The 23,670-nt window shown below is 44.9% G+C and overlaps 1 protein-coding gene across 4 annotated transcripts in view; it reads right to left on the reverse strand.

Annotated features, from left to right (window-relative positions):
* The window catches only part of ABCA1 (ATP binding cassette subfamily A member 1), a 126,626-nt gene that overhangs the window by 39,910 nt on the left and 63,046 nt on the right, over positions 1–23,670 (reverse strand). For all 4 annotated transcript variants that reach the window (XM_073666540.1, XM_073666531.1, XM_073666521.1 and 1 more), the window contains exons 6-12: positions 10,316–10,437; positions 9,935–10,126; positions 5,729–5,812; positions 2,276–2,531; positions 1,773–1,912; positions 1,548–1,664; positions 198–392 (exon numbers count right to left, since the gene is read on the reverse strand). In XM_073666540.1, the coding sequence (XP_073522641.1) occupies positions 198–392; positions 1,548–1,664; positions 1,773–1,912; positions 2,276–2,531; positions 5,729–5,812; positions 9,935–10,126; positions 10,316–10,437 (1,106 nt within the window). The remainder of the gene's footprint in view (positions 1–197; positions 393–1,547; positions 1,665–1,772; positions 1,913–2,275; positions 2,532–5,728; positions 5,813–9,934; positions 10,127–10,315; positions 10,438–23,670) is intronic.

Raw genomic sequence — 23,670 nt, forward strand, 5'->3', positions numbered from 1 at the left:
TTTTTGCACTTTAAGTGGGAATACTGTATGTGTTATTCTGACCAAATAACGTGTCTTGTAGCTTGTTCTAAGATAAGGACACATATAGGCTGCTAGTGGCTGAAACAGTACCCAAGTATCATTACTGCATAATAAAAGAAAAAATTAGCAACACTGTTAGCTTCTCCTTATTTTCCGAAGGCCTCTGCAAGACTCACCTCCATGAACCGTGACATGGCCAGCACAACGCGGTCCGTCTCATTGAGTGCATCTCTCCACGTGTACAATGCTTCACTCTCTGCGTCTCCCTCTGGTGCTTTGGCAAGGAACTTTGCAATGTCTTCTGATGTCCAACCTGTTGCGTTTAGCTGGCGATCCAGGAACTGTTTGCTGCCTTTATTGGTAAGTAAGGTCTGAAAGAAGATTGGTAATATGTATGTATTACTTGTATCTGAAAAATATCAGAACCAAATAGTTCATCTACTTAAAGGGAAAATAATTTTTTTCTAGTAGTTATTGAACCAAGCATTGGAAGAAGACTTTCATATCCTATTTACTACATACAAAAGTGATCAATGTAGAAATGTGAAAATATATGGAAAAGTGCAGTATATTCATACTACATATTGCTCTGTTGTATAATACAGCATCCAAAGTTAAATACTTTAGTCGGAAAAGGGACAGGTTGTCCAAACTTCCCATTACCCCCGTAAATAACCATAGTTTTACATTCACAGGATAGTTGATACTGTATATGTATGATAGTTGGTGATCCCACCTGCGGCCACTACTGATTTGAACACATTGGTCCTAAAATCCTCTATGCAAATTAAGCATTAGTGATCATTCACACATGCTTATTAATGCGTCATTCACATAGGTGACGTTGTGACCTCTATTCTCTAGATTAGTGGTGATTTCGGCATTCAGATACACAGCAATTGCACTTTTATCATCTATTCTGTGGATATGTGATAAATATTGTTTAATTGGCCCTTTAATTACATACAAAAATATGAACCAAGTCCTTCTCATGCATTTTATTATAATTACTAACCCATCATGTTCCTCTTAGGGTGGAGCGCAGTGTCACACGATGTGATTATTAGGCAGACATTGCCTGGGTTCGGAATGTGCTACATCACTTCAATATCATTTTGGTCACATGTGCTTATCACTTGTTCAATTACTATACTAAAAAAGCAATTATAACTAAACACGTGCTGCACATTACTGAATGCTGATCCAAGATAACATGCAGATATGATCATCCTCTGCTCTCAAAATTAATAAGTGAACCCATGGGGAAGATGAAAAATGTCAATGGGTTTTCTCCTGACCTCAACTCTGGTCATTATGTCCAATTAGGACATATGGACGATATTGAGATGAATCCTCCTCTCGTTACCCAGCTCTAAAAGCAGGAATGGAACAATTTGAGACACTTCGACAGAGCAGCTCCTGTTCTGTTAGTCTTAATCCATCCCTGTATTACCGGCATCATTCATTCATTTAAATGGCCTCCATATAATAACACACTTCAAAATAAATAGAGCCAAAAAACTAACCCTAACAAGATCCATCTCTTTACTGCTTTCCAGGAACTTTTCGATTTCTGGACGAACTTCTTCCCACATTGCTCCAAGATCTCGAAATACGCCCAACTCTTGGAATGTTTTATTGACCTGAAAATTGAATAGGTAGAAAATAATGGCATGAGTTAAATGTTACACACGCACGCACACATACACGCACGCACACATACACAATAGTAGCAATGGCCTGGTTCTTACCTCAGACATTAATGCACGCGTGGCTGGTGTGTTTGGGGTAAAGAGGATTTTGCCAACAAGTAAAGGTTTCAGTGCCCTCCAGATCATTCTGTACAGAGGACTGGACTCTAGAGTCATCATCAAGTCATTGCAGTAAGGAGCTAGTTGAATAAGGCAGAGTATTAGTACAGTACAAAATGTAGTATAATATATTGACATGGGAGGTGAAAACACCTGAATTTTAATAATGATATATAGATGAACATTTATATAGACAAAAAATCAAATCGTTTTCTAAAAGCCTTATTCTACCATGGAAATATTCACAGCATAAGCGCTATAATTTCTAATGTATCTTCTTCACTACAAAATGTTTCATACCGAAAATAGACCATAAAAGCCGATGTGTTTAATAAGATGCACGTTATATGGCATGCAAGTTCATGATTTCCTTTGGTTTCCTTAAATTCACAAAAATGCTATCCTCATATCGCCAAAATAATATAAGAGGGATATACACATACTTGTAGAATTATCATAAGCGGCTGAAGAGTCTTCGTCTGTGCCGTTCTCCCCTCCTTCGTTTCCTCCAAACAGGGCCTTATAGTTGTTATCCTCATACCAGTTCAGGGACTTTATCTTCAGACCCCCGCCCTCGGGGTGGCCACACACAATTCGGGATACTGCTTGGTATAAGGATGTTGGTGAAGCGGTAGAGTTCTCACTGGTCAGGAACATAACCTCCTGCCTCATGTCAGACCAACTCTTCATAGTAATAACCTGCACATGACAAGAGCAATGTCACAGGCAGAACCACATTCTCAGAACCAGGTAAGTGCAAGGTACTTCTGTTTGGAATCTACAAAATGGAGGACATCTATACTGCAATTTTATTTTGTTCACTAGACCCCCATGAAAATAATCTGCAATATAACATATGTAACAAAAAATAATGGCAACAGATACTCTTAAATATGGATACATTCAGGGGCCTTTTTTTTACTTAAATGCTTATATTTTGGACTAAAAATCATTTTTACAACTGGACTGCAGTTAAAGTTTTGCTCAATTTGCCTTTTATAGCCTCTGTGTTTCCCTGCACAATACTGGTTACAGAATGAGTTATCTAAGAAGGTGTCGGTGAGCTTGTCCTGTCAAAGAGTTTGTAACTCTTTTATCTGTCCTTTTTTGAGCTCCTCTCAACTGATTTGTGATCACAAGGTTCAGCTCAACTTCTATGTATTCTGTGGTCATAAATCAGATGAGAAGAGCACAGAAAAAGACAGATTAGAGAGTCATAAACCCCCTTACAAAAGTAAAAGACAGAGTCCATACCAGGGTGTTCAGTTGCAAAAAAAGGTGTTTATTCAGCCATCCCAAAACACACAACGTTTCAACCCTGTGTGGGTCTTTGTCAAGTCATAAACCCCTTGTCAGAACAAAGTCCCTGACACCATCTTAGATAACTCACTCTGCAGCCAGCAATGAAAACACAAATTCTATAGAAGGCAAATGGTGGAAAATTATTAATAAAGCCCAATTGCAAAAATGATTTTTACCTGTAAATACATGTAAGGTGTCTATGTCTTTTTAATCCAGTAAAGTGTACGATCAGGGAAATGGGACATACACCAAACATCACATGAAACATCTTATACCAAAAATACCACCCAGCATATATACTGTAAAGTGGACTGGTCAGAAATGTGTGGAGCAATAAAAAAGTATGGGAACAAATAAATTGTAAAAAAAAATAAGAAAAATGGGAAAAGGTAGATATAAAACTTCGCTTTTATTAGAGTGATTTTAAAAAAATTGTGACTGATATCACAGAGGTTAGAGGAGACCAACGTGTCATGGTACTAAGGTTTGAACACCGAAACGCGTCGGTCTGCCCTAACCTGTAATATCAGTCACAATTCATTGAATCACTGTTATAAAAGTGAAGTTTTATACCTACCTTTTCATCGCTGGAGCATTCCCATTTTTCATATTTTTTGTGTTTGCCTCTAGCCCCACCAGGACGGCTCCGTGTGAGGACTCCATTCCCTCCTAGGTGCACAGCAATGACAGTGGTGAGCTGACCTGTAATGGGATGCACCAGTGTAAATGCTGACCTACAAGTGCGCACAGCAAGCACAATGCTAACAGTGAACATAATACACATTACATTAGGGCACGATGGGGCAGTGGAAAAAGGGTGAAATCATGAAAATGTATATAAAATGCAAGTCTAACTCTATCAGACATTGCAGACATTAGCAATCCTCCAGTAAGACAACAAAAAACAAGCTGTGTAGGGGTCAGGTCAGCAAACATTTAGAAGAGGAGTATGACTGCAGACGCAAACAGCACAGATTGTTCTGTACAATGGAAAGAGAAGTCTGAAGTTCCCTCTGGAGCCTGAGAATGTGAGGGCCGCCCACACTGGGACTTCTGCCAACTTTACTAAAGTCTCATTTAGCCACATCAGCAAGATGGGAACCGCATGCTCTTTCCATCATTTTTATACTCCTTGCCCCAGACCTGGGGGCCGCCTAAGAAGGAAAATCACATAGGACAAGTTTCTGCTGGTCTGTGGTTTAGGGCTGTTGCCTCAGATGCTTTAGATTACACATGAATACAAGTCACTGATGGAAGTGAAGGAAAATAGTTAGAATGATTATCTTCAAGTCAATTGTATGAAGCCTGGCATTTGTCTGCTGAAACATCCAGCCTGGCAGCCCGCTGCCCCCCAACATCTGTTAGGTGTGAGTGTCAACTATCCGAGAAGGGGGTCTGATTTTCTCTTTTAAATTCCTCATTCCTTGGATTCTTACACTACGTCTTTTTTACACTTCAGTTTGCCTTTTGACTTCTATCCATGGTCATTATTTAATTAGGAGCTTCTTTTCTTTTATATTGTTCAAGGGTAAGCATTTGTTGTGTTAACTGATGCCATTAAAATAAAGAAACTTGAATTTCCCCCTATAGCCAGAATAGAAAATGGATATGCATAGGGTGTTACTGCTACTTAAAAAGACTGAAGGAAATTCTAAAGACACTAGAAGGGCTCATTCAGACATCCGTTTTTTTAACGTACGAGAAAAATGGTCCTAGTTTCATCAGTGGTTTTGTTTAGAGTTTCGTCAGATTTTCATCTGAGCTTTGTTCGAGTTTCATGAAATTTTCTCGGTTGAGAAAGGAAAAAAAAAAGTTTCTCTACCAGGACAGCACCTGGATCACAAACAAGAGGTGTTCAATTTTATTCATGGACCCATAGACTTAGGCTAAGTTCACACACGTTGTGTTTTGCTGCGTATTTTGCAGCAGATTTTTATGCACATTTTCAGCTGCATCTACATCTGCAGTACCAGCAAAGTCTATGAGAAACCAGAATTCTCTGTTCACACATGTGGCTTTTTGTTTGCTGCGTATTGTCTGCCTTGCTTGCGTATTAGGAAAATAGAGCAGGTCACTTCTTTCAGCGTTTTTTCATCCAGTAATGGGTGGTGAAAAAAACGCAGCAAAAAACGTACCTGCGTTATTTGCTGCATATTTGCAGCGTTTTTGATTACAAAATAGAATGGGATTTCTTTTTTCCACAGAACTTTATGTACAATAGAGACAGAAGGACAGTGAAAAAAACGCTGCAAAAACGCAGGAAAACCTGCTTTTTTGACGCAGCTGTTTTCCTGCCAGAGAAAAGTGGTCAGCAGATTTGCAGCAGATTTAGAAAAAAACACAACATGTGTGAACCTAGCTTTACACTGCTGATTTTGAACTGACACTCAGATCAATAATGGACACGTCTCCTCGATTTTGCGCAGACAATCATGCCACCCTTATGCATATTTTTTTTTAATTGCGGACACAAAAACAATTTTTAATCAATTTCAAAAACTGCTGTTGTTTTTGTAGCTTTGATCATGAATGCAACCAGTCACTATGTGTAAAATCCCATTCAAGCGCTTACAAATGCACTGCCCTATACTTACCTCTTTGGCAAGTTGTCCCATGCTGTGCAGCAGGTTCTCTGTAACCTCTCTCAGTACAGGGAAAGACTTTGATGACATTTCTTTCTGTAATTATCAAAGCAAAAAAAAAGAAAACACTGGTTACTTAAAAACAACCCATAATCTTCTGTACAAAAATAAATGCCTGAAAGCACAAATTGTTTTTATTTAAGATAGCATTTCGGAAGGTGGGGGGGGGGGGTGAGAAAAAAGAAATGTATTCTATCCATAATGCATTGCTAGGAAGCAGGTTATAATAAACAGCAGTGGATGCTCTCATCTTCTAGGGCAGGGTTTCCCAAACTCCAGTCCTCACGGCCCCCAACAGATCATGTTTTTAGGATTTCCTTAGTATTGCAGAGGGGAGAGAACATATGATAATAATTCCATCACCTAATTTGAATGAATCATAGAATTACCTGTGCAATACTAAGGAAATCCTGAAAAACATGACCTGTTGGGGGCTGTGTGGGATGGAGTTTGGGAAACACTGTTCTAGGAAAACTAAGTTCTCCATGAATGTACTTAGTAAAATACATTTTACCAGTTTATCAATTTCCATCATAACCTAGGGTCTAAGGGGTAATGTCTGTCCTTGTGGGTGGTGACATGCCTGACATACCAGTGTAAGGAGACCTATAGGCCATGCAATGTTCCCCTGGGAAATTAAATATGCAAGTTGCCTCCTTAGAGAGGAAGAGGACTTGAACTTTAGCGCCACCTATTTGAAGTAACAATCCTAAAAGTCAATATCGACCCTTTAACGAGCCTTGTCACATGACTTGGGATAAAAGCCAAACCCAAATCTCTATTTGCAGAAACATTTTTCAGGGTATTGCCTTTTCTCAGTGCAAAGCAATACATCAGATTTGGCTGTATTTTTGTCATTTTTGACAGATGAATTTTTGTCACAACTTGTGTCTAAAGATTTGATAATATCTAATGCATGGTACTGTTAAGACAAAGTTAATATCTATATTATCTGCCTTTGTCTGATCATACGTATGACACTCTCAATTGACTAACAGATATCGCTCATAACTCCCTCAATCATGAAGGCTTAGATTGGCCAAGTGCATGTTTATTTCTCCTGGGTGCAACAGATAACAGTCTCTTCAGGACCCTATACTATCTTGCCGATATTGACAAGCTTGGCTAACAGTCTACTGCATATGGGATCTCCCCGGATATGTGATGTCTACAGAGAGAAGGCTCTTGTATGTCTGATTTCGGACTGGCAATCTTTTTGTTCTGAGCGAGATAAGCTACCACCAGAGGATTCTAGCAGCGACTCTCTTATAGAGAACAAAGTAGGAGTCAGGGGAGATAGATGCCGGTCAAATGATCGGTCGAACGATAATAAAGGATCACATCTTGAAATACAACTCAATCCCTGTTTCCCTCAGTTGTAGATATCAGAGCACATTTGGCAATGTGGTAGAGCCATCATTTATAATGTCTGACCTTAGCCACAGTGTAGATCTAGATCTTAAGGTAGGATTGGTCACAGTTGATCACAAGCTGATTGTGAAGCTAGGTTCGTCTATTGCGGGAATTCATCTGTCTGGCCAGTTCTCATAAGAAGCGTGCAATTATTAAATAGCCATTACATCAGTTCTTGTTACTAAAGGACGAACAATGGCATTCATTTATATTATTGAGTGTAACAGAGCACAGTGACTTAGAGTCTTGGAACGCCACACATTAAACTCAGGGTAATGTGTCAAAGAATGTTTCCGATCACACATAAGCCAAAAGCACACTGTGCGACTGGATGAAGGACGCAACCACAAGTTTACAATGTTTGCAAAGCAAATGGTTCGTTCTGTGGGTGCTGGCAAGGGTTTCGTTGTGATGAATAGGGAGTTGTGTTCTCTGCTCGCTCGTCTGGTGCTCTCAACATTCTACCACCATTATGGGGACTATATATCAGGGAAACAAAGCATGCAGGAAGAAGTAAATCTATCATCAAGGACAAGCCATTCAGCTGTGATAAGAACTGCGCAGCATACTGACATCCATAGTTTTTGGTACAAGTTTTTTAAAGTTTTCTTATTATTGGGGGATTATATTACAAATTTTATATTTATATACAAAAATTAAATTATCGTCTTAGTTTCCTGCCTAATATTATGCTATAATTAATGCTTATATATCCCTGATATTACGTCTGGTGATGCCCACATGGACTGGACATGCACCGAATAGTGCCGCGGACACAAGAGGAGCTTGGATTTCTTCATACGCACGTTGTGATAGCGGAGTACTCTTCTGTCTAGGACACTTGTCGCACATAGCAGGTGTTAAGCAGACATCTTCTAGTTGATGACCACAAGACCCAACTTTGTTTCAGACAGTCAATACCTCTGATTTAGTAGCATGACACGTTCAGCTCCCAATTACCGCTGGTAAAGGTGTCCTTTATCTGACACCTTCATTCACTACCAGTCTTTCCTTCTCACACTTATCTCGCTGAAGACAGCAAGAAAACCAAGAGGGCAATTATCTTGGCTTTGGCCAGATCTCAATGGTCATAAGGGTGCAACGTTTTTTTTACTGGCTGTCTGTTGCTCGGAGCATATGCATTTTTATCATTCATTTGTAATTTACCTTGTATCATGCTATAATCCGGCATAGCAGAAATGTACTGTTGACTGTAAACTGCTGTGCATATGCTACAGATATATCACTATGACTAGAACAAGGCATTATAAGTACATGCTGAAAAACATATTGGACAAGCATGACAATTATTAAATAGTTTAGACCCTTGTGAAGAATTTCTACCATGGCAATTCCCAAAAACGTTTGTAATATTTCCTAAACACATCAGTATATCTCCAGAGCAGGCATGTGGAAACAAAGCAGTCTTTTTAGCTTCCAGCCATTGAAATATAATGAATACAATCTAGATAGTAGGTCAATGTGCTGCTGCCTGCCAATAGACGGACGGCACGTCACCGAGCACTTTGACGGCATGCAGCTGTCACTGGGAAGAACACAGCAACAAGCTCCACATTGGCTACTGGATTTGTATGAACGCACAAAATATATGTAGAAACGACTGCCCACCAGTCATGGCTGTGCCCATGTGATGCTGCTTATTGCTCCCTTATTACCTGGCACCCTGACCGATGAACAAGGAGGGCAGTAGTAACATAGCACACATAATACTGAGCTATGCCATTACAGGACGAGCTGCTGGGATCACTCCATGCACCTGGTGCTTGCGTATCTGGGCCTGTCACTCCGGCTTATCTAACACTTATATACCACATGCCCAGTGAAGGACATGAGCTTTGCATTTTTCTTATCAGGCTGCTAAACATTGCTACACCATATGACCTTAGGAACAAGTTCACTACTTTTCAGTGTCTCCACTCTGATAGTACAAAAAATGTCAACGTGATGAATGGCTCTTCACAGTATTTAGTATGATTTTGCTTGTGTCCCTTTAGTTGTGAAACAATTTTGCAATACATGTTTTGTACAGTGCTACAAAACATGCTGAGCTTGGGTTGGTAATAAAGTGGATCTAAATAAAGAGGGACTATTATGTATACTTACTAAGGCCCCCGATTAACCAAAACAATTTTCCTAGACTTCTGATGTAAATTACTTTGAAAGGTCGCAAAATTTGGGTTGCGCAAAAATATTGCCAATTTTTCCCATGGACACCAACATGGGCAGAGCTATGTGAAGCTTGGACCTGACATCCACAGTGGGGTTGTAATGCCATGGTTCATCTAATTCATGACGAGTTGTTGCGTTCCTTAGTCTTGGACTGGTGTGAGATTTCTTGAGAGGTGCACAAGGCACACGCAACTCGTCAGATGCTTCTGATTCATGAAGAGGTGCATGCATCAGGAGCGTCTAACTCCATCATATTCCCTCATCAAGACCAGCAAGAAAATCACCGGTCTTGATGAATCGGTGCCTAAGTGTTCAGTTGTTGACTTCAGTAATGCAATATTACATATGTGAACACGTTTTCCCACTTAATTGCTGGAAGTTTTCGAGGGATATAACACAACTGGGGCGCGGTCTAAAGTAAAGAGAAATTATAATAAGAGTGAGCAAAAAGCTTTCCTAACTGACATGATTTACTTTCCATTGTGCCATATTCTTTATTATATCACTATACAGCATCATCCTAGTTGCAACACCTCTAAATTTTACTTTGCTTACAGTAATAGGCTTGAGAAGGTCAATGTTGGAACGAAATTGGTGCTCCAAAAGGTTGAGCTTGTCCTCCGGTAGTGCACATATCACTGACTGGCTGAATTTGGCAACTTCTTCATTGTGAATGGTCACATACTCCTCCAATCTAGAGGTATTGCACAGATCTTTCAAGCGTATTTGAAATCCAGAGATCAGGACCTAGGTGGAAAAATATAGGCATTAAAGCTGGTTAAAGCTGTTGAGAGACCTGCTGTTAGCCTAGTGTCTGCTTAGCGAGACCTTGGATACGTTATGTCTCACTTTGCCATGATCTCTATGAACCCTAGACACCAAAGACTACACTATCCATGAAATATGTACTAAATAAAACACTAGAGTGGGTATTACCTGCTCCACTTTGAGGTCCGCATTCAGTATTTCCTCCACCACAATGGAAGGCATGCTTATGTTTTGCTGTAGGAACGTTGTGAATTTCTCATTATCCATTAAGCAATCTCTAAGCTTCATTCCTAACAAGAGATAAGAAAATAATTTATGCTATAAACTATTTGGATACCATTCTTGATAATACAAAGTGGAGCTTTTCTTACAATGTAACAGTTACATGTATGAAAAGAGTCACAGTTTCAACTTGGCCCCTTATTGGCGCAAGTTAGAGGGGTCGTCCCATCTCTGAAAGATGGCATAAATGTCCCTTCTAGTAAACTCCTATAATCCCCATTTGCTGATTCAAAATGTCAGTCGGTGGTCATGTTCAATCAATGGACAGGGTGATTTCCTTATTGAAGTCTATGGGAGTGTAAAAAAAGCAGAGTAGCCATGCTTAATATTTCTACTAATTGAACATCTAGGATTCTAGATATTTCTGACCAATAAAAGGTACGTTTACTTGCAAAAAGTGCAATAAGATTTGGAAATGATTGATTTGTTGCATAGGTAAATGATTTTCTATGAACAATACTTCTATATTCTAGAGTCAAACAAACTGATAGTGGCAAGGCATTAAAATATGCACTATGAAACCAGAAATCAAGTTGCGTAGTATAATATACCGTAGTACTGCACTTTAGTGAGACACAAAACACACAGTAGATAAAGGTTTAAAAATCAGGTGAAGGAATACTATCTATTCACAGGGAAGAAAAGATAACATACAGGCCAAGGTACACAGGTAATCTTGCCAACCACATCATTATCTAAGCTTCCTTTTCAATTTGCAATATGTAATATATTGAGATTCTGAGCGTTTGACTTGATAATATTGGAGGAATAAACTGAATGCAGGGGTATAGGAAGCAAGGGAACAATGCAGAATCTGTAAATGGCACAAACAATGGCAGTATAAGCTTCTAATAAAGTCGAATTAATTATCAAAAAGCCAAAATCTTTGGGGTCTAACAGTCCACATTGCCAAGAACAAGATGAAAAACAATATTTAGCTTAAATGAGTTGTTCACTATTCTCATTAATGAACCCAGGAGGTGAAAAAAAATGGTTCTAGCCTCCCAAACAAGTGCCACTCCTCAGTAGTCAGTGCTGCATCCTACGCCAGTCTGCTGGGTTCAACATCCGGTGTGAGAATCAAGAGAGCACTGCAGCCAATCAATAGCCGCTAATAGTTGGAAGGAACGGCACCGGTCTGGGAGGTGCGTGATTTATTATATCTTTTCACCTCCTCTGTCCCATTAACAAGGGATTTTCTAGTAGTGGACCACCCTTTTAAAGAACAAAGTACATAATAAAATTAGGCTGAGACAGACATCCCTTTACTACTGTTGAAACAACTTAAATGGGTTTTCCAGTTTTGGGAAACCCAGTACCTCAGCTGCGGTTTGCTTAAAAAAAAAAAAAAAACTGGCCTTAAGTCACACTCATCAGGTCCAGGGCTGAGTCTCCGCAACTGCTCCTGGTGTCTGTTATTGTCTGCAGCATTAATGTTCCGACTACAGCACTACAGACAACCCCTTTAGGGTGTGTTCACACAATGAGTATTTTTTCAGGTCTCCAAAAAGTCCACTTTCCAAGCGGAAACTCTCCTTTTATCTGTCATTTTATAAACCTTAAGTGTCTTTTTTTTTGGCATTTTTGGTAGTTTCCTGAAAACTTTTGTGATGTTTCTTTTTAGTGCTTTTGCAGTAGGCTTGGCTTTTACGTAGGCTTGGCTTTTGTATTGGCATTTTTGCCTGTTTTTTAAACTAGGGGTTTTCGAAGTAAGAATGCTGCCAAAATGGTCAAAAGACGCCTGAACATCTTCTGGGCATCTTTTGTACCTTCTTATTGACTTATATTGGAAAGTATAGAGCGTCTTCAGAGCAGAAGACACCTAAAGAATGGTAAGGACTTCAATTTCCGTCCAGTTCAATTTAGGGATGCCAACTTGAATTTTTTTTTCCTAAGAAAAATGATCCAGAAAACAGTCTACATTTTTTGCGGACACATTAGAAAACCATAATGATTTTAGACTATATATGTCTACAACCCTTCATTGATATGAAGTCATTAGCAGCATTCACTGTGAACTGGAGAATTATGAAAATTACAATCTTAAAGGGAATCTAAACTATTAATATGGGCATACAGGTTATAGACTGCTGAGGAGAGTGATACCTGTATGTCTTATATCAGATGCCTTGTTGTGGATAAATCATCTTTCATCAATTTATATAAATGATCTCTCTCAGGCTATGGGGAGGACGCTGCCTGGAAGATAACTCTCCCTTCAGAGCTTATTATACATGAAGGGGAGTTACTAGTGTGATGTGTAATGGCCGCTCTCTGCCGAGCTGTGTGTGATTATAACTGACACATCTGCAGGTTCCTCTCAGCTTCAGCTTCCATCTCACAGATAGACAGGGCTGCAATATTGTTACAATACAGCAGAGCTCAGAGAGCTGCAAATAATGTGTTTTCAAAAAGACAAAGTTCATTTTTCGTGTTCTGTGTTAGTTACTTGTCTCACACTGGTAACTCCACCTTCATGTAAAATAAGCTCTAGAAGCGGAGTTATCTTCCAGACAACATCCTCCCCATAGCCTGGAAGAGGTCATTTACACAAAGTGATAAAAGATGATTTCTCAACAACAAGGCATCTGATATGAGACATACAGGTAGGACTTCTTTCAGCTGTATATAACCTGTATGCCCATATTAATAGTTTAGATGGAAATGTGGTGACAGATTCCCTTTAATAATAATCTGTATGGTTTTCTTGTTTTTTTCCAGACGGGAAAAAAGTGTCTTATATTTGCAGAGTGCACAAAAATTTCTCGATGGTTGACAACCCTGGTTCAATGTTGTGAAGAGTACCCTTTATTATGGCCGAGCTTGTGGACATTCTAATTCCTAGCTCCCTTTGAAGCAACGTACATGTTGACACGAAAAAATTCTAAAGTTATATGACATGCCTGTCAGGTTTGAAGCTAGGGCGTTTTTTAATACTATGTCTGTAGCTGGATCTGTCACACTTCAGTGTCAACAAGTCTGTTTTCATAAATAGCAGATGACATGAATGACCCGGTTTTACCCTGCATTCAGATAAGCAAGTTGCCGCAGAGATTATATGCTAAAAACAAGGACTTTAGAAGGGTTTGCTAATAAGATTAGCAATCTGACTTGCTTAGTGTGGTAAGTATGAAGTATCTAACCCCCATGGATCATTGTTCTATTCTTTTGGAAAACAAGAAATTATATATTACAGACATGTAGACCCTAATAAAATATTCTGGACCCCAATGGTTATGGATGCTACAATAGAGCAATTTTGCAAACTGGATGAATATTTCCTTTTAAAGGGAACATGTCATTGGATTCATGCTGCCCGAACTATGAGCTGCATGAATCAGAACCTGACTGTGTTATTGCAGCCAGCTATCTTTTTCTCTGAAACACTGCAGCTTTTCAGAGAGATCAAAGTGATGTGTTTGAAATGACCAGTCAAAGATGACTTCTCCCGAACACAATCCCTTTGACTGACAGGTCTCTACTTTGCACAGTCTTGGGAACTGGGGAGCAAAGAAGCCACCGGGAAAAGTTATCCGAGACACATAGACCCCCCCCCAATCCCCTGACTTTACAAGGTATGTTCTCTCTGAAATGTTGCAGCGTTTCAGAGTTCATATACAAGATGACAAGGGGGAAGCCAGACCGATTCATGCTGCTCGTGGTTCAGGCTTTAAATAGGATTGATCTTGGTCCAGACTGATGTAATCCAACTTGTAATGTATACACAGTGATGATTTCTTGCAATTATATTACTCCCGATATATACATATGACGCGCCCCTGGGCCTGTGTCGCGCTGCGTTGCGCACGCGGGAGCTTACCCGGAGCCGGATCTCTTGAGGGTTGTAGTCTCGTGGCGGTGACCCGGTCCGTGCCCAGGGAGTCAAACTGAGCGGCGATGTAACAGCGGTAGATGCAGGACGACTACGCCACCCGTTGAATGCAGCTATGGAGCTGCCGCTGCAGGGCAGACCGCTGAGGCCGGTGTAGAATTGTGCAGCGTGATAGTATAACCCCCAACGGGAGGGGTATGGCCTCAGGGCAGCCGACGTGGAAGATGAGGGTAGCAGGAACCACTCAGAGACGGTGAGGTGTAATTCAGGGTCTTTACTGGTAACAACGATAGACCCTCCCGGAGTACTTGCTAGCGAACGGGGCCTGGTCAGTCCTTGAGCAGATGGGATCTCCCCTGGCCAGGCGGAGTTGTAGGCCTCCCAAACTGACTGTACTCTTCTGGCTACCTTGCTAGAAGCGGATATAAGTAGCCCACATCCCTGAGTGTACCGTGTGGTGCTCACCCGTATGGCCGGTGACTCGGGGCCTTCTAATGGCTTCCGCTCCACGATGGCGGCGCTGGTCCCATGCGTGTGACCGTGCCTTCGGGTTTCTTGGCCAGAGGACCTGAAATCCCCTGCCGGTCGGCTTCTGCTGCTGGGTAAGAGTTAGTCCCCACAGCCTCGGACGCCGGGTCCGGTAAGAAAGCTTCTCAGTCAGGGCGAGCTCTGCAGCTGCCAGCCCCTGACTCCTTGTAACACTGCTCCCACTGAGCTTCTGCTGTTTCTTCCTGTGACTGTTTCTTGTCTCTACTTTCCTTGACTGCTCACCCTGCTTCAGCCCCGGGTTTATATAGGGGAAGTTCTTCCCCTCCCAAGACTGGGCAGGAGGTGTGGCATGCACAGGATCCCTGACCAAAGGACCTCCCACCTGCTCTCAGACATAACATTACATTACTGTGGAAACCAGACCCCTGGGGTGCCACATTCCCCCCTAGTAAAATTTAGTACTCCGGGACTAAACACATTTTAGAAAAACATAACAAGATATAACAATAACAATACAATAAGAAACACATAAAGGTGGTCACGGCATGTCCGTAACCGGGTGCAGTCTTTGAAGAAAGCAAGGTGTCCATTTCACCAAAACAGGGAGACGTAACCAGGTAGGGGTCTGTCCTACCCCGAGTCCTTAACAGTCTCTAGTCCATCCTGGGTTACGCTCCAACTAATTGTACAAGGATTCCCGGTAGATCCACCAAGGATTCCTAAAAATAACTGGAAACACAAAATTATACACAAGCAACAATACACAGATAAACATAAATAAAACAATTTATACACTTCAAATCCTCCAGCGTGCGGGTAACTGGCCTCTAGTGGCCCTAGTGGACCTACGGAGCTGACTGTCTGGCCCTGAACTACAGGGTGTAGGAGATGTCAAGGGTAAACTGGGCAGCTGTCTACCGGCTCTTTGTCTCACTAGGGGTATGGCAGGCTCACTATAAGCAGAGGGTTGATCCTCCTGTTCTGCTTGTGTGGAGTCTTCTGCCTCCTGGACCGGCTGTTCTTCCAGCTCTACCTGTTGCTCCGTAGGTGCTTGGGATGCTGGTTGGAGGAAGGTGAGTACGGGTACCACAACTGCACCATTGACTTGAGTCCAAGACCGAGGGAAGTCACCGAGCACAGTACTAACCATATCTTCCCTTTCCTCTACGGGTCGATGGTCTTCTTGTTCCTCTTCAGGGTTCCTCAGTTGTTCGGGACACTTCTTCAGGTGGTCCCGGGATACAATGGCTGTGGTTTCCCCTCCGTCTTTACTGATGGTACAAACCTTTGGGTTCTCGTGGCTTGAGGGCAGTACGGTGTACGGGTCCTTCTTCCACTGGTCGTCCAACTTGTGGAGCCGTCTCTTCCTCTTCAAGACCTGCTCTCCGGGTACCAGGGGAACAGCGGGAGCATACTGGTTGTAAGTTTTCTCTTGTCTTTCCCTAGCCTGACAGAGACTTCGCTCCACGCTCTCCTGTACTCTCCGGTACTGCTGCTGCCTCTCTGTGTCCCAGTCTGTTTCTGGTGAAGTGTCCTCCGGTGTCAGGACTCCCATTTCCAGGTCAACACGTAACTTACCAGGTCTTGCCCTCATTAGGTAAGCCGGGGTACAGTTGGTGGAACCTACCGGGATGTGGTTGTATAGGTCCACCAGATCGGGCAACTTCTCAGGCCACAGACTGCGTTCTTCCAGGGGCAACGTTTTTAGAAGATCCATTACCACCTGGTTCATTTTCTCACAAAGTCCATTAGTTTGCGGATGGTAGGGTGTCGTCCTTATCTTCCGGCAGCCATACAGATTGCAGAATTCCTGGAAGACCTCCGCTTCAAAGGCAGGTCCCTGGTCCGTCAGCACTTGGTCCGGGTACCCGTGTGGACGGCAAAAGTGCTGCTGGAAGGCTCTAGCTGCTGTTTGAGCCGTTAAGTCCTTGACGGGGACGACAACCAGAAACCGGGAGTAATGATCCACGATGGTTAACGCGTAGACGTAGCCACTTCTGCTTGGGGTCAGTTTTACATGATCCAAGGCTACCAGTTCCAACGGTTGCCGGGTGACGATGGACTGCAGGGGAGTCTTCTGGCTGGCACGGTCCTTCCTTCTCAGGTTGCACGGGCCACAGTCTCTGCACCACTTCTCGATGGTTCCCCTCATGCCTACCCAGTGGAACCGCTCGCGCAGCAGGAACTCCAGCTTCTTCCACCCGAAGTGTCCAGCTCCGTCGTGGTATGCCTCCATCACCATGGCTGCGTCTCTTCGTGGCACCACTACTTGCCAGAGTAATTCATGCGTCCGGGAGTTAACCATTCTGCGGCACAACTTCCCTTTGTAAAGGAACAGTCGACTCTTCTCTGCCCATAGTTGTTTGGCTTCCTCCGGAGCGTCTGGTTCAAGACGAGCCTCCGGCCGAGTCAGCATCTCCTTCACCAGTCGGACGGCAGGGTCGCTGTCTTGCGTTTCCGCCCAGTTGTAGTGGGGTAAGGGGTTCAACGTAGCAGCCTGCTTACTCCTTACCCGGTGGGAATACTGGATAGTCCCATGACGGTGGAACGCAGGGAGTTCAACTTCTTCCAGTCCCTCCGGATCTTCTCCTCCGTCCGGCAGGTTGGGCATCCTGGACAGGGCGTCCGCGTTGGTATTGGAGCGTCCTGCCCGGTATTTGATTGTGAACTCGTAGTTGGACAGACGGGCCATCCACCTCTGCTCCAGGGCACCGAGTCTTGCCGTGTCCAGGTGTGTCAACGGGTTGTTATCCGTGTACACGGTGAACCGGGAAGAAGCGAGGTAATGCTTAAAGCGCTCGGTGACTGCCCATACTACGGCCAGGAACTCTAGCTTAAATGAGCTGTAATTCTCGGGGTTCCTTTCGGTGGGTCGCAGTTTTCGGCTGGCGTAGGCGATTACTCGTTCCTTCCCCTGCTGGATCTGGGACAGTACGGCTCCTAGCCCGATGTTACTGGCGTCGGTGTAGAGGATAAAGGGCTGGCTATAATCCGGGTACGCCAGGATTTCGTCCCCCATGAGGGCCATCTTCAGCTGGCGGAAGGACTCTTCTTCCAGCTCCTCCCATTTGAAGGGCGGCTTCTGGTTCTTGGCCTTCCGGGACTGGCCTATCAGGAGGTCCTGCATAGGTGCTGCCTTTTTGGTGAAACCGGGAATAAACCTTCGGTAGTAGCCTACCAACCCGAGGAACTGCCGCACTTCTTTTACGCTGGAGGGGCTTGGCCATTCCTTAATTGCGGTGATCTTATCAGGGTCGGGAGCCACTCCGTCAGCGCTCACCACATGTCCCAGGTACTGCACCTTTGGTTTCAGGAGGTGACACTTGGAGGGTTTCACCTTTAGGCCGTAACTTGCCAGAGCTTCGAACACTTCCGCCAGGTGTTTCAGGTGGTCCTCATACGTATTGGAATATACGATGACATCGTCCAGGTACAACAGGACCGTCTCGAAGTTTCTGTGGCCCAGACAACACTCCATTAGTCGTTGGAAGGTTCCCGGTGCGTTGCAGAGTCCGAACGGCATGCAGGTGAACTCGCTAAGTCCCATCGGGGTGGTGAATGCGGTCTTCTCCCGGTCCGCCTCTGCTACAGGAACCTGCCAGTACCCGCTAGTGAGATCCAAGGTAGAGAAGAAGTTAGCAGATCTTAAAGCAGCCAATGACTCCTCTATCCTTGGTAAGGGGTACGCATCCTTGTGTGTGATACGATTGATTTTCCGGTAATCTACACACATCCTCATGGTGTTGTCTTTCTTTCGGACTAAGACTAGTGGAGCTGCCCAGGGGCTACAGCTATCCCTGATCACCCCAGCCTCCTTCATGTCTCTAAGCATCCCCTTGGCGTGTTGGTAGTTGGCAGGGGGTACGGGTCGATACCTCTCTTTTATAGGAGGATGGTCTCCTGTGGGGATGTGGTGTTCTACCCCCTTGACTCGCCCGAAGTCTAACGGGTGTTTACTGAACACTCTCTCGTACTCCTGAACCACCCGATAGACTCCTTGTTTCTGGTGTGCGGGAGTGGAGTCAGTACCCAGATGTAGTTGCTGACACCAGTCCTCCATGTTTTTCTTAGAGCCGTTACCTTCCTCCGGGTGAGATGGAGGCAAGGGTTCCACAGATTGTATAGAATTTTGGTTAATGGTATATAATTTGGCTAGCGTGGCATACCGGGGCAGGTACACTTCCCTCTCCCCGATATTTATTATGCGAACGGGCACCCTCCCATGGCGTACATCAACCACCCCCCGTGCTGTCAAAATGGTGGGCCTACTGTCCGAGTAAACTGGTTCTACCATTGCCTGGTAATCTCTACCTCTCAGACCAATAGCTGCCCGGCACCAAATCATCATTTCACTTTTTGGGGGCATGGCAATAGGAAAAGGGTCACACATTCTTACGCTACCAATCTCACCGCCGGAGAGTTCCACCTGTTGCCGTCGCATCAGTGCCCGGATCTCTTTCTGGAGCACCCGCTGCTCGCCGGAGCTGGCGTTCTTGGCAACCTGCTGTAAAAGGAAAATCACCTCTGCAAGACAATTTTCAATTACATTAGTTCCTAGAGTTATTTTTGGGTGACTCTCATGTTTGTCAATATCTACAATGATCAGTCCCTGTGCTGCCAGTTCGACTCTACCGATTTTGATGGTCACCTCTTTAAATCCGATCTGTGGCACGGGCTGGCCATTGCTGGCGATGATACTCAAGTCGTCGTCAGGGTAGCGGGTAATATCCGAGTCATTCCAGTACTGCTTAAAGAGCACGTACGGGATGGTGGTGACCTGTGACCCGGTGTCCAGTAGGGCACTCATGGGAATGCCATCCAGTACCACAGGCAAGACTGGACGTCCTCCCACATATCTGTCGCGCCAGTTCGATGGGCCTGGTGATCTTTTTCCTGGGGGTTGGCCCTCTACCCCAGGTTGTGCCCGTTTAAAGAACAGTACCTTGCCATATGTCCAGGTTGATTGCAGCGGCGGCAGATGGGTCGTCCGTCCTCGCTGTATCGGTCACTGGGTCTTCCTCTGGCCGGTGGGGTCCTCCTTGGTCGACGCCACGGGATGTCCTCCGGTCCGGATGCCAGCTGGATCTTCCCTGGGGTGGAAGCCTGTAAAGACTGCACAGTTCGGGTTAGCGCAGCAACGCTCTTAGCTAGCTCTTGGACCTGATGGTGTAGGTCTGGAGCCGGGTCATTGTCCAAAGCCTGCGCATCAGCTCCCACAGGCCCTGCCGACAAGGGCGCCGCCTCCTGGTGGTAAGTGATAGCAGGGCGCTTGTGGGTCACAACGCCACCCGGTGCCGGTTCTCGGAGCACCCAGATGGCTCTGTCCTTGAACTGTGCAAAGCCCAGATGGGGATCCTGTAAGGCCATTGCCCGCAACTGGGTTCGGTGGGTATTACAATACAGTCCCTCTATAAACTGTTCGGTCAACAGCCTGTCCTCGTTTCCCACTCCATCAGGGTCGGTCTGCTTAATGGCCCTCAGGGCCTCTTGCAGGTTTAGTGCATAGTCCCTTATACTCTCATGCGCTCGCTGCTTGCACCCGTAGAATCTAAGCTTAATCTCGGCTGAGGTGCGGGTATCAAAGGTGTCCTTCAGCCGGGTTAGTATCCCTGCGACAGTCTTCCTCCCAGGTGGCCAGGATTTTACTTCCCTTTTGGCTGCCCCGGTTAGTTGGGCCACCAGGATGCTCACTTTTTGCTCTTCTGTGAGGGTGTACACCTGGAAGAGGCTATCCAGCTTTTCTCTAAAGTCATGCAGGGTATGTGACTCCCCTGAGTACTGGGGTAGCCAGGCTGCCCCCGGGATATAGGGCATGGTGAAGGGCATAACTGCAGCAGCGGTAGCGCTGGCGGGGGTTGAGGCAGTGAAGCTCTCCTCCGTATCCGACATCTTCCTCCCCCCTAGTGGACCGTGGCCTACCTTGCGATGATCCTCTTCCGTAGGCCGCGGCTCCGCAGTGGATCGTCAGGGTTGAGGACCTTCCGTCGCGCTCCTGTGACGTCGGCGTCTGCTGGGCTCCTTCCAGGACCTTACGCAACGTCCGGACGTGAGGCGGGGCTTCAGTTCTCGCGCGCTTTCGGAGTCCACGCCCCTCTTCTTCCCGCGCGGCGTCCTCAAGATGGCGTCCAATGGCGGGAAAACTCCACGGATGGCGGGAAGAAGGCAGAAGATGGCGCCGGATGGCGGGAAACTTCACCGATGGCGGGAAGAAGGCTGAAGATGGTGCCGGATGGCGGGAATCTTCACCACAGGTAAGTTCGAAAAGTCTCTTTTTCAGGCACGCAGTACCCGGTGGTTGCGGGCACGAAATCCTGCCGACTACGCCAAAGTTGACGCGCCCCTGGGCCTGTGTCGCGCTGCGTTGCGCACGCGGGAGCTTACCCGGAGCCGGATCTCTTGAGGGTTGTAGTCTCGTGGCGGTGACCCGGTCCGTGCCCAGGGAGTCAAACTGAGCGGCGATGTAACAGCGGTAGATGCAGGACGACTACGCCACCCGTTGAATGCAGCTATGGAGCTGCCGCTGCAGGGCAGACCGCTGAGGCCGGTGTAGAATTGTGCAGCGTGATAGTATAACCCCCAACGGGAGGGGTATGGCCTCAGGGCAGCCGACGTGGAAGATGAGGGTAGCAGGAACCACTCAGAGACGGTGAGGTGTAATTCAGGGTCTTTACTGGTAACAACGATAGACCCTCCCGGAGTACTTGCTAGCGAACGGGGCCTGGTCAGTCCTTGAGCAGATGGGATCTCCCCTGGCCAGGCGGAGTTGTAGGCCTCCCAAACTGACTGTACTCTTCTGGCTACCTTGCTAGAAGCGGATATAAGTAGCCCACGTCCCTGAGTGTACCGTGTGGTGCTCACCCGTATGGCCGGTGACTCGGGGCCTTCTAATGGCTTCCGCTCCACGATGGCGGCGCTGGTCCCATGCGTGTGACCGTGCCTTCGGGTTTCTTGGCCAGAGGACCTGAAATCCCCTGCCGGTCGGCTTCTGCTGCTGGGTAAGAGTTAGTCCCCACAGCCTCGGACGCCGGGTCCGGTAAGAAAGCTTCTCAGTCAGGGCGAGCTCTGCAGCTGCCAGCCCCTGACTCCTTGTAACACTGCTCCCACTGAGCTTCTGCTGTTTCTTCCTGTGACTGTTTCTTGTCTCTACTTTCCTTGACTGCTCACCCTGCTTCAGCCCCGGGTTTATATAGGGGAAGTTCTTCCCCTCCCAAGACTGGGCAGGAGGTGTGGCATGCACAGGATCCCTGACCAAAGGACCTCCCACCTGCTCTCAGACATAACATTACATTACTGTGGAAACCAGACCCCTGGGGTGCCACACATACTCTACAAATGACAATGATGAAGAAGGAAGAAAGAAATGGAGTTCCAGCATCCGGATCTTATAAAAATTTAATCATGCAATGATTGAAGACGCACATCTGAAATGCGTTTGTTACACTAATGCCATGTTGGTTGGTTGTGACTTTTGACTATACCAGTTTTTAACATTTTTCTAATAAACTACAAGTTTTTACAAGATCTGGATGCTGGAACTCCATTCCTTCCTTCTTCATCATTTATTACTGCGGCACTGCTGTTGTTCCCTGCATCGGCGATACAAGTGGATGAGCTGACCCTGATCTTTATGATTATTATACTACAAATTACAATATCCCAAACCTATTGTTGTGAGTAAGAAGTGAGCATAGTCTACATTAAATGGAATATATCGCCAAGTTTTTGCTGCCTCATCTGAAAAGAAGGGACAGAGATATCGATTCTAACAGTGGATCGATCACTTAATCCACTCGATCCACAGGCAACATGTATCAGGCACTGCTGTATGATCTCAGCCAGGTATGTTTGACTCTCAAACGCTGCGACATTTCAGAGAAAAACATACTATAACACCCGCATACGTGTGCGTATAGGCAGAGACTAGTCAGGGCAGCGGGCGGGGAGAAGACGCTGGGGATCTGCCTGTCCACAGTGCTGCTCAGTCCCCGTCGGCTTTTAAAGTATACCTTTCTTTGAAACGCTGCAGCATTTCAGAGTCAAACATAACTGTAAAAAATGACGAAGTGTGGCGCCCTGTGGATATCCACCGCCCATCCTCCGTCCCCGTTGGTTGGACAGCATGTATCAGCTGTCAGGTTCACTTTAATTGGCTCCCTGTTGTAGTTTAACAAACAAAAAAAAACATTTATATCTGCAGCAGCTTTGCTAGTCCTCTCAGTGATCAGATACTTGGTATTCATGGGCTCTAGCTATCCTCGCCCTCTTCAACTGATTGGCAGCTTTCTGCCTAGGCACAGTGTAAGCATAACGTTATCACTCAATGGTGTGGATTGGGTTAGACACACCATCATTGAAAACTAGAAGAGCTGCAGAAGATAAAACACTGATTTTATCAAAAATACAATAAGAAGCCCATTAAGTGACACACCTCTGGAATCAGTGTCTCTGCCCATATTTTATAATGCCTTCACTGGGAAGCATAAACCCAGTGACTATTATTCAGTCTGTTATGCCACATTTCTCCTGTGGTCAAAGCTTCACTTATTTCCAGGCTTCTCAATTTAAGGACAATGATAATGTACTTAAAAACTGACTACCCTGAGGAGCAGTAACATTGCCATTACTGCATATTATATAGAAGATCTTTTCCTTCTATACTGTAAGAAAAAAAGAGCTATTGTTATAAAGTGCTCAGCAGATTTCCCTTTGGCACTAGAGAAATGTCTTACATAACTCTCTTGCTGCATTACTAGACAGGCGGTGTCTCCTAGTGAAACAGAACATATGAGCCCATCAGGATGCGCATTTATAAAAGAAAACCAAAAAGAATACGCAGTCTCTGGCTTGAAGCCAGTTAGGCAATGTACAGTGCCTACAAGTAGTATTCAACCCCCTGCAGATTTAGCTGGTTTGATAAGAT

This window comes from Phyllobates terribilis, unplaced genomic scaffold (assembly GCF_046119375.1).
Source record: "Phyllobates terribilis strain yellow unplaced genomic scaffold, ASM4611937v1 Scaffold_1__5_contigs__length_1240528914, whole genome shotgun sequence".
Taxonomy (NCBI): domain Eukaryota; kingdom Metazoa; phylum Chordata; class Amphibia; order Anura; family Dendrobatidae; genus Phyllobates; species Phyllobates terribilis.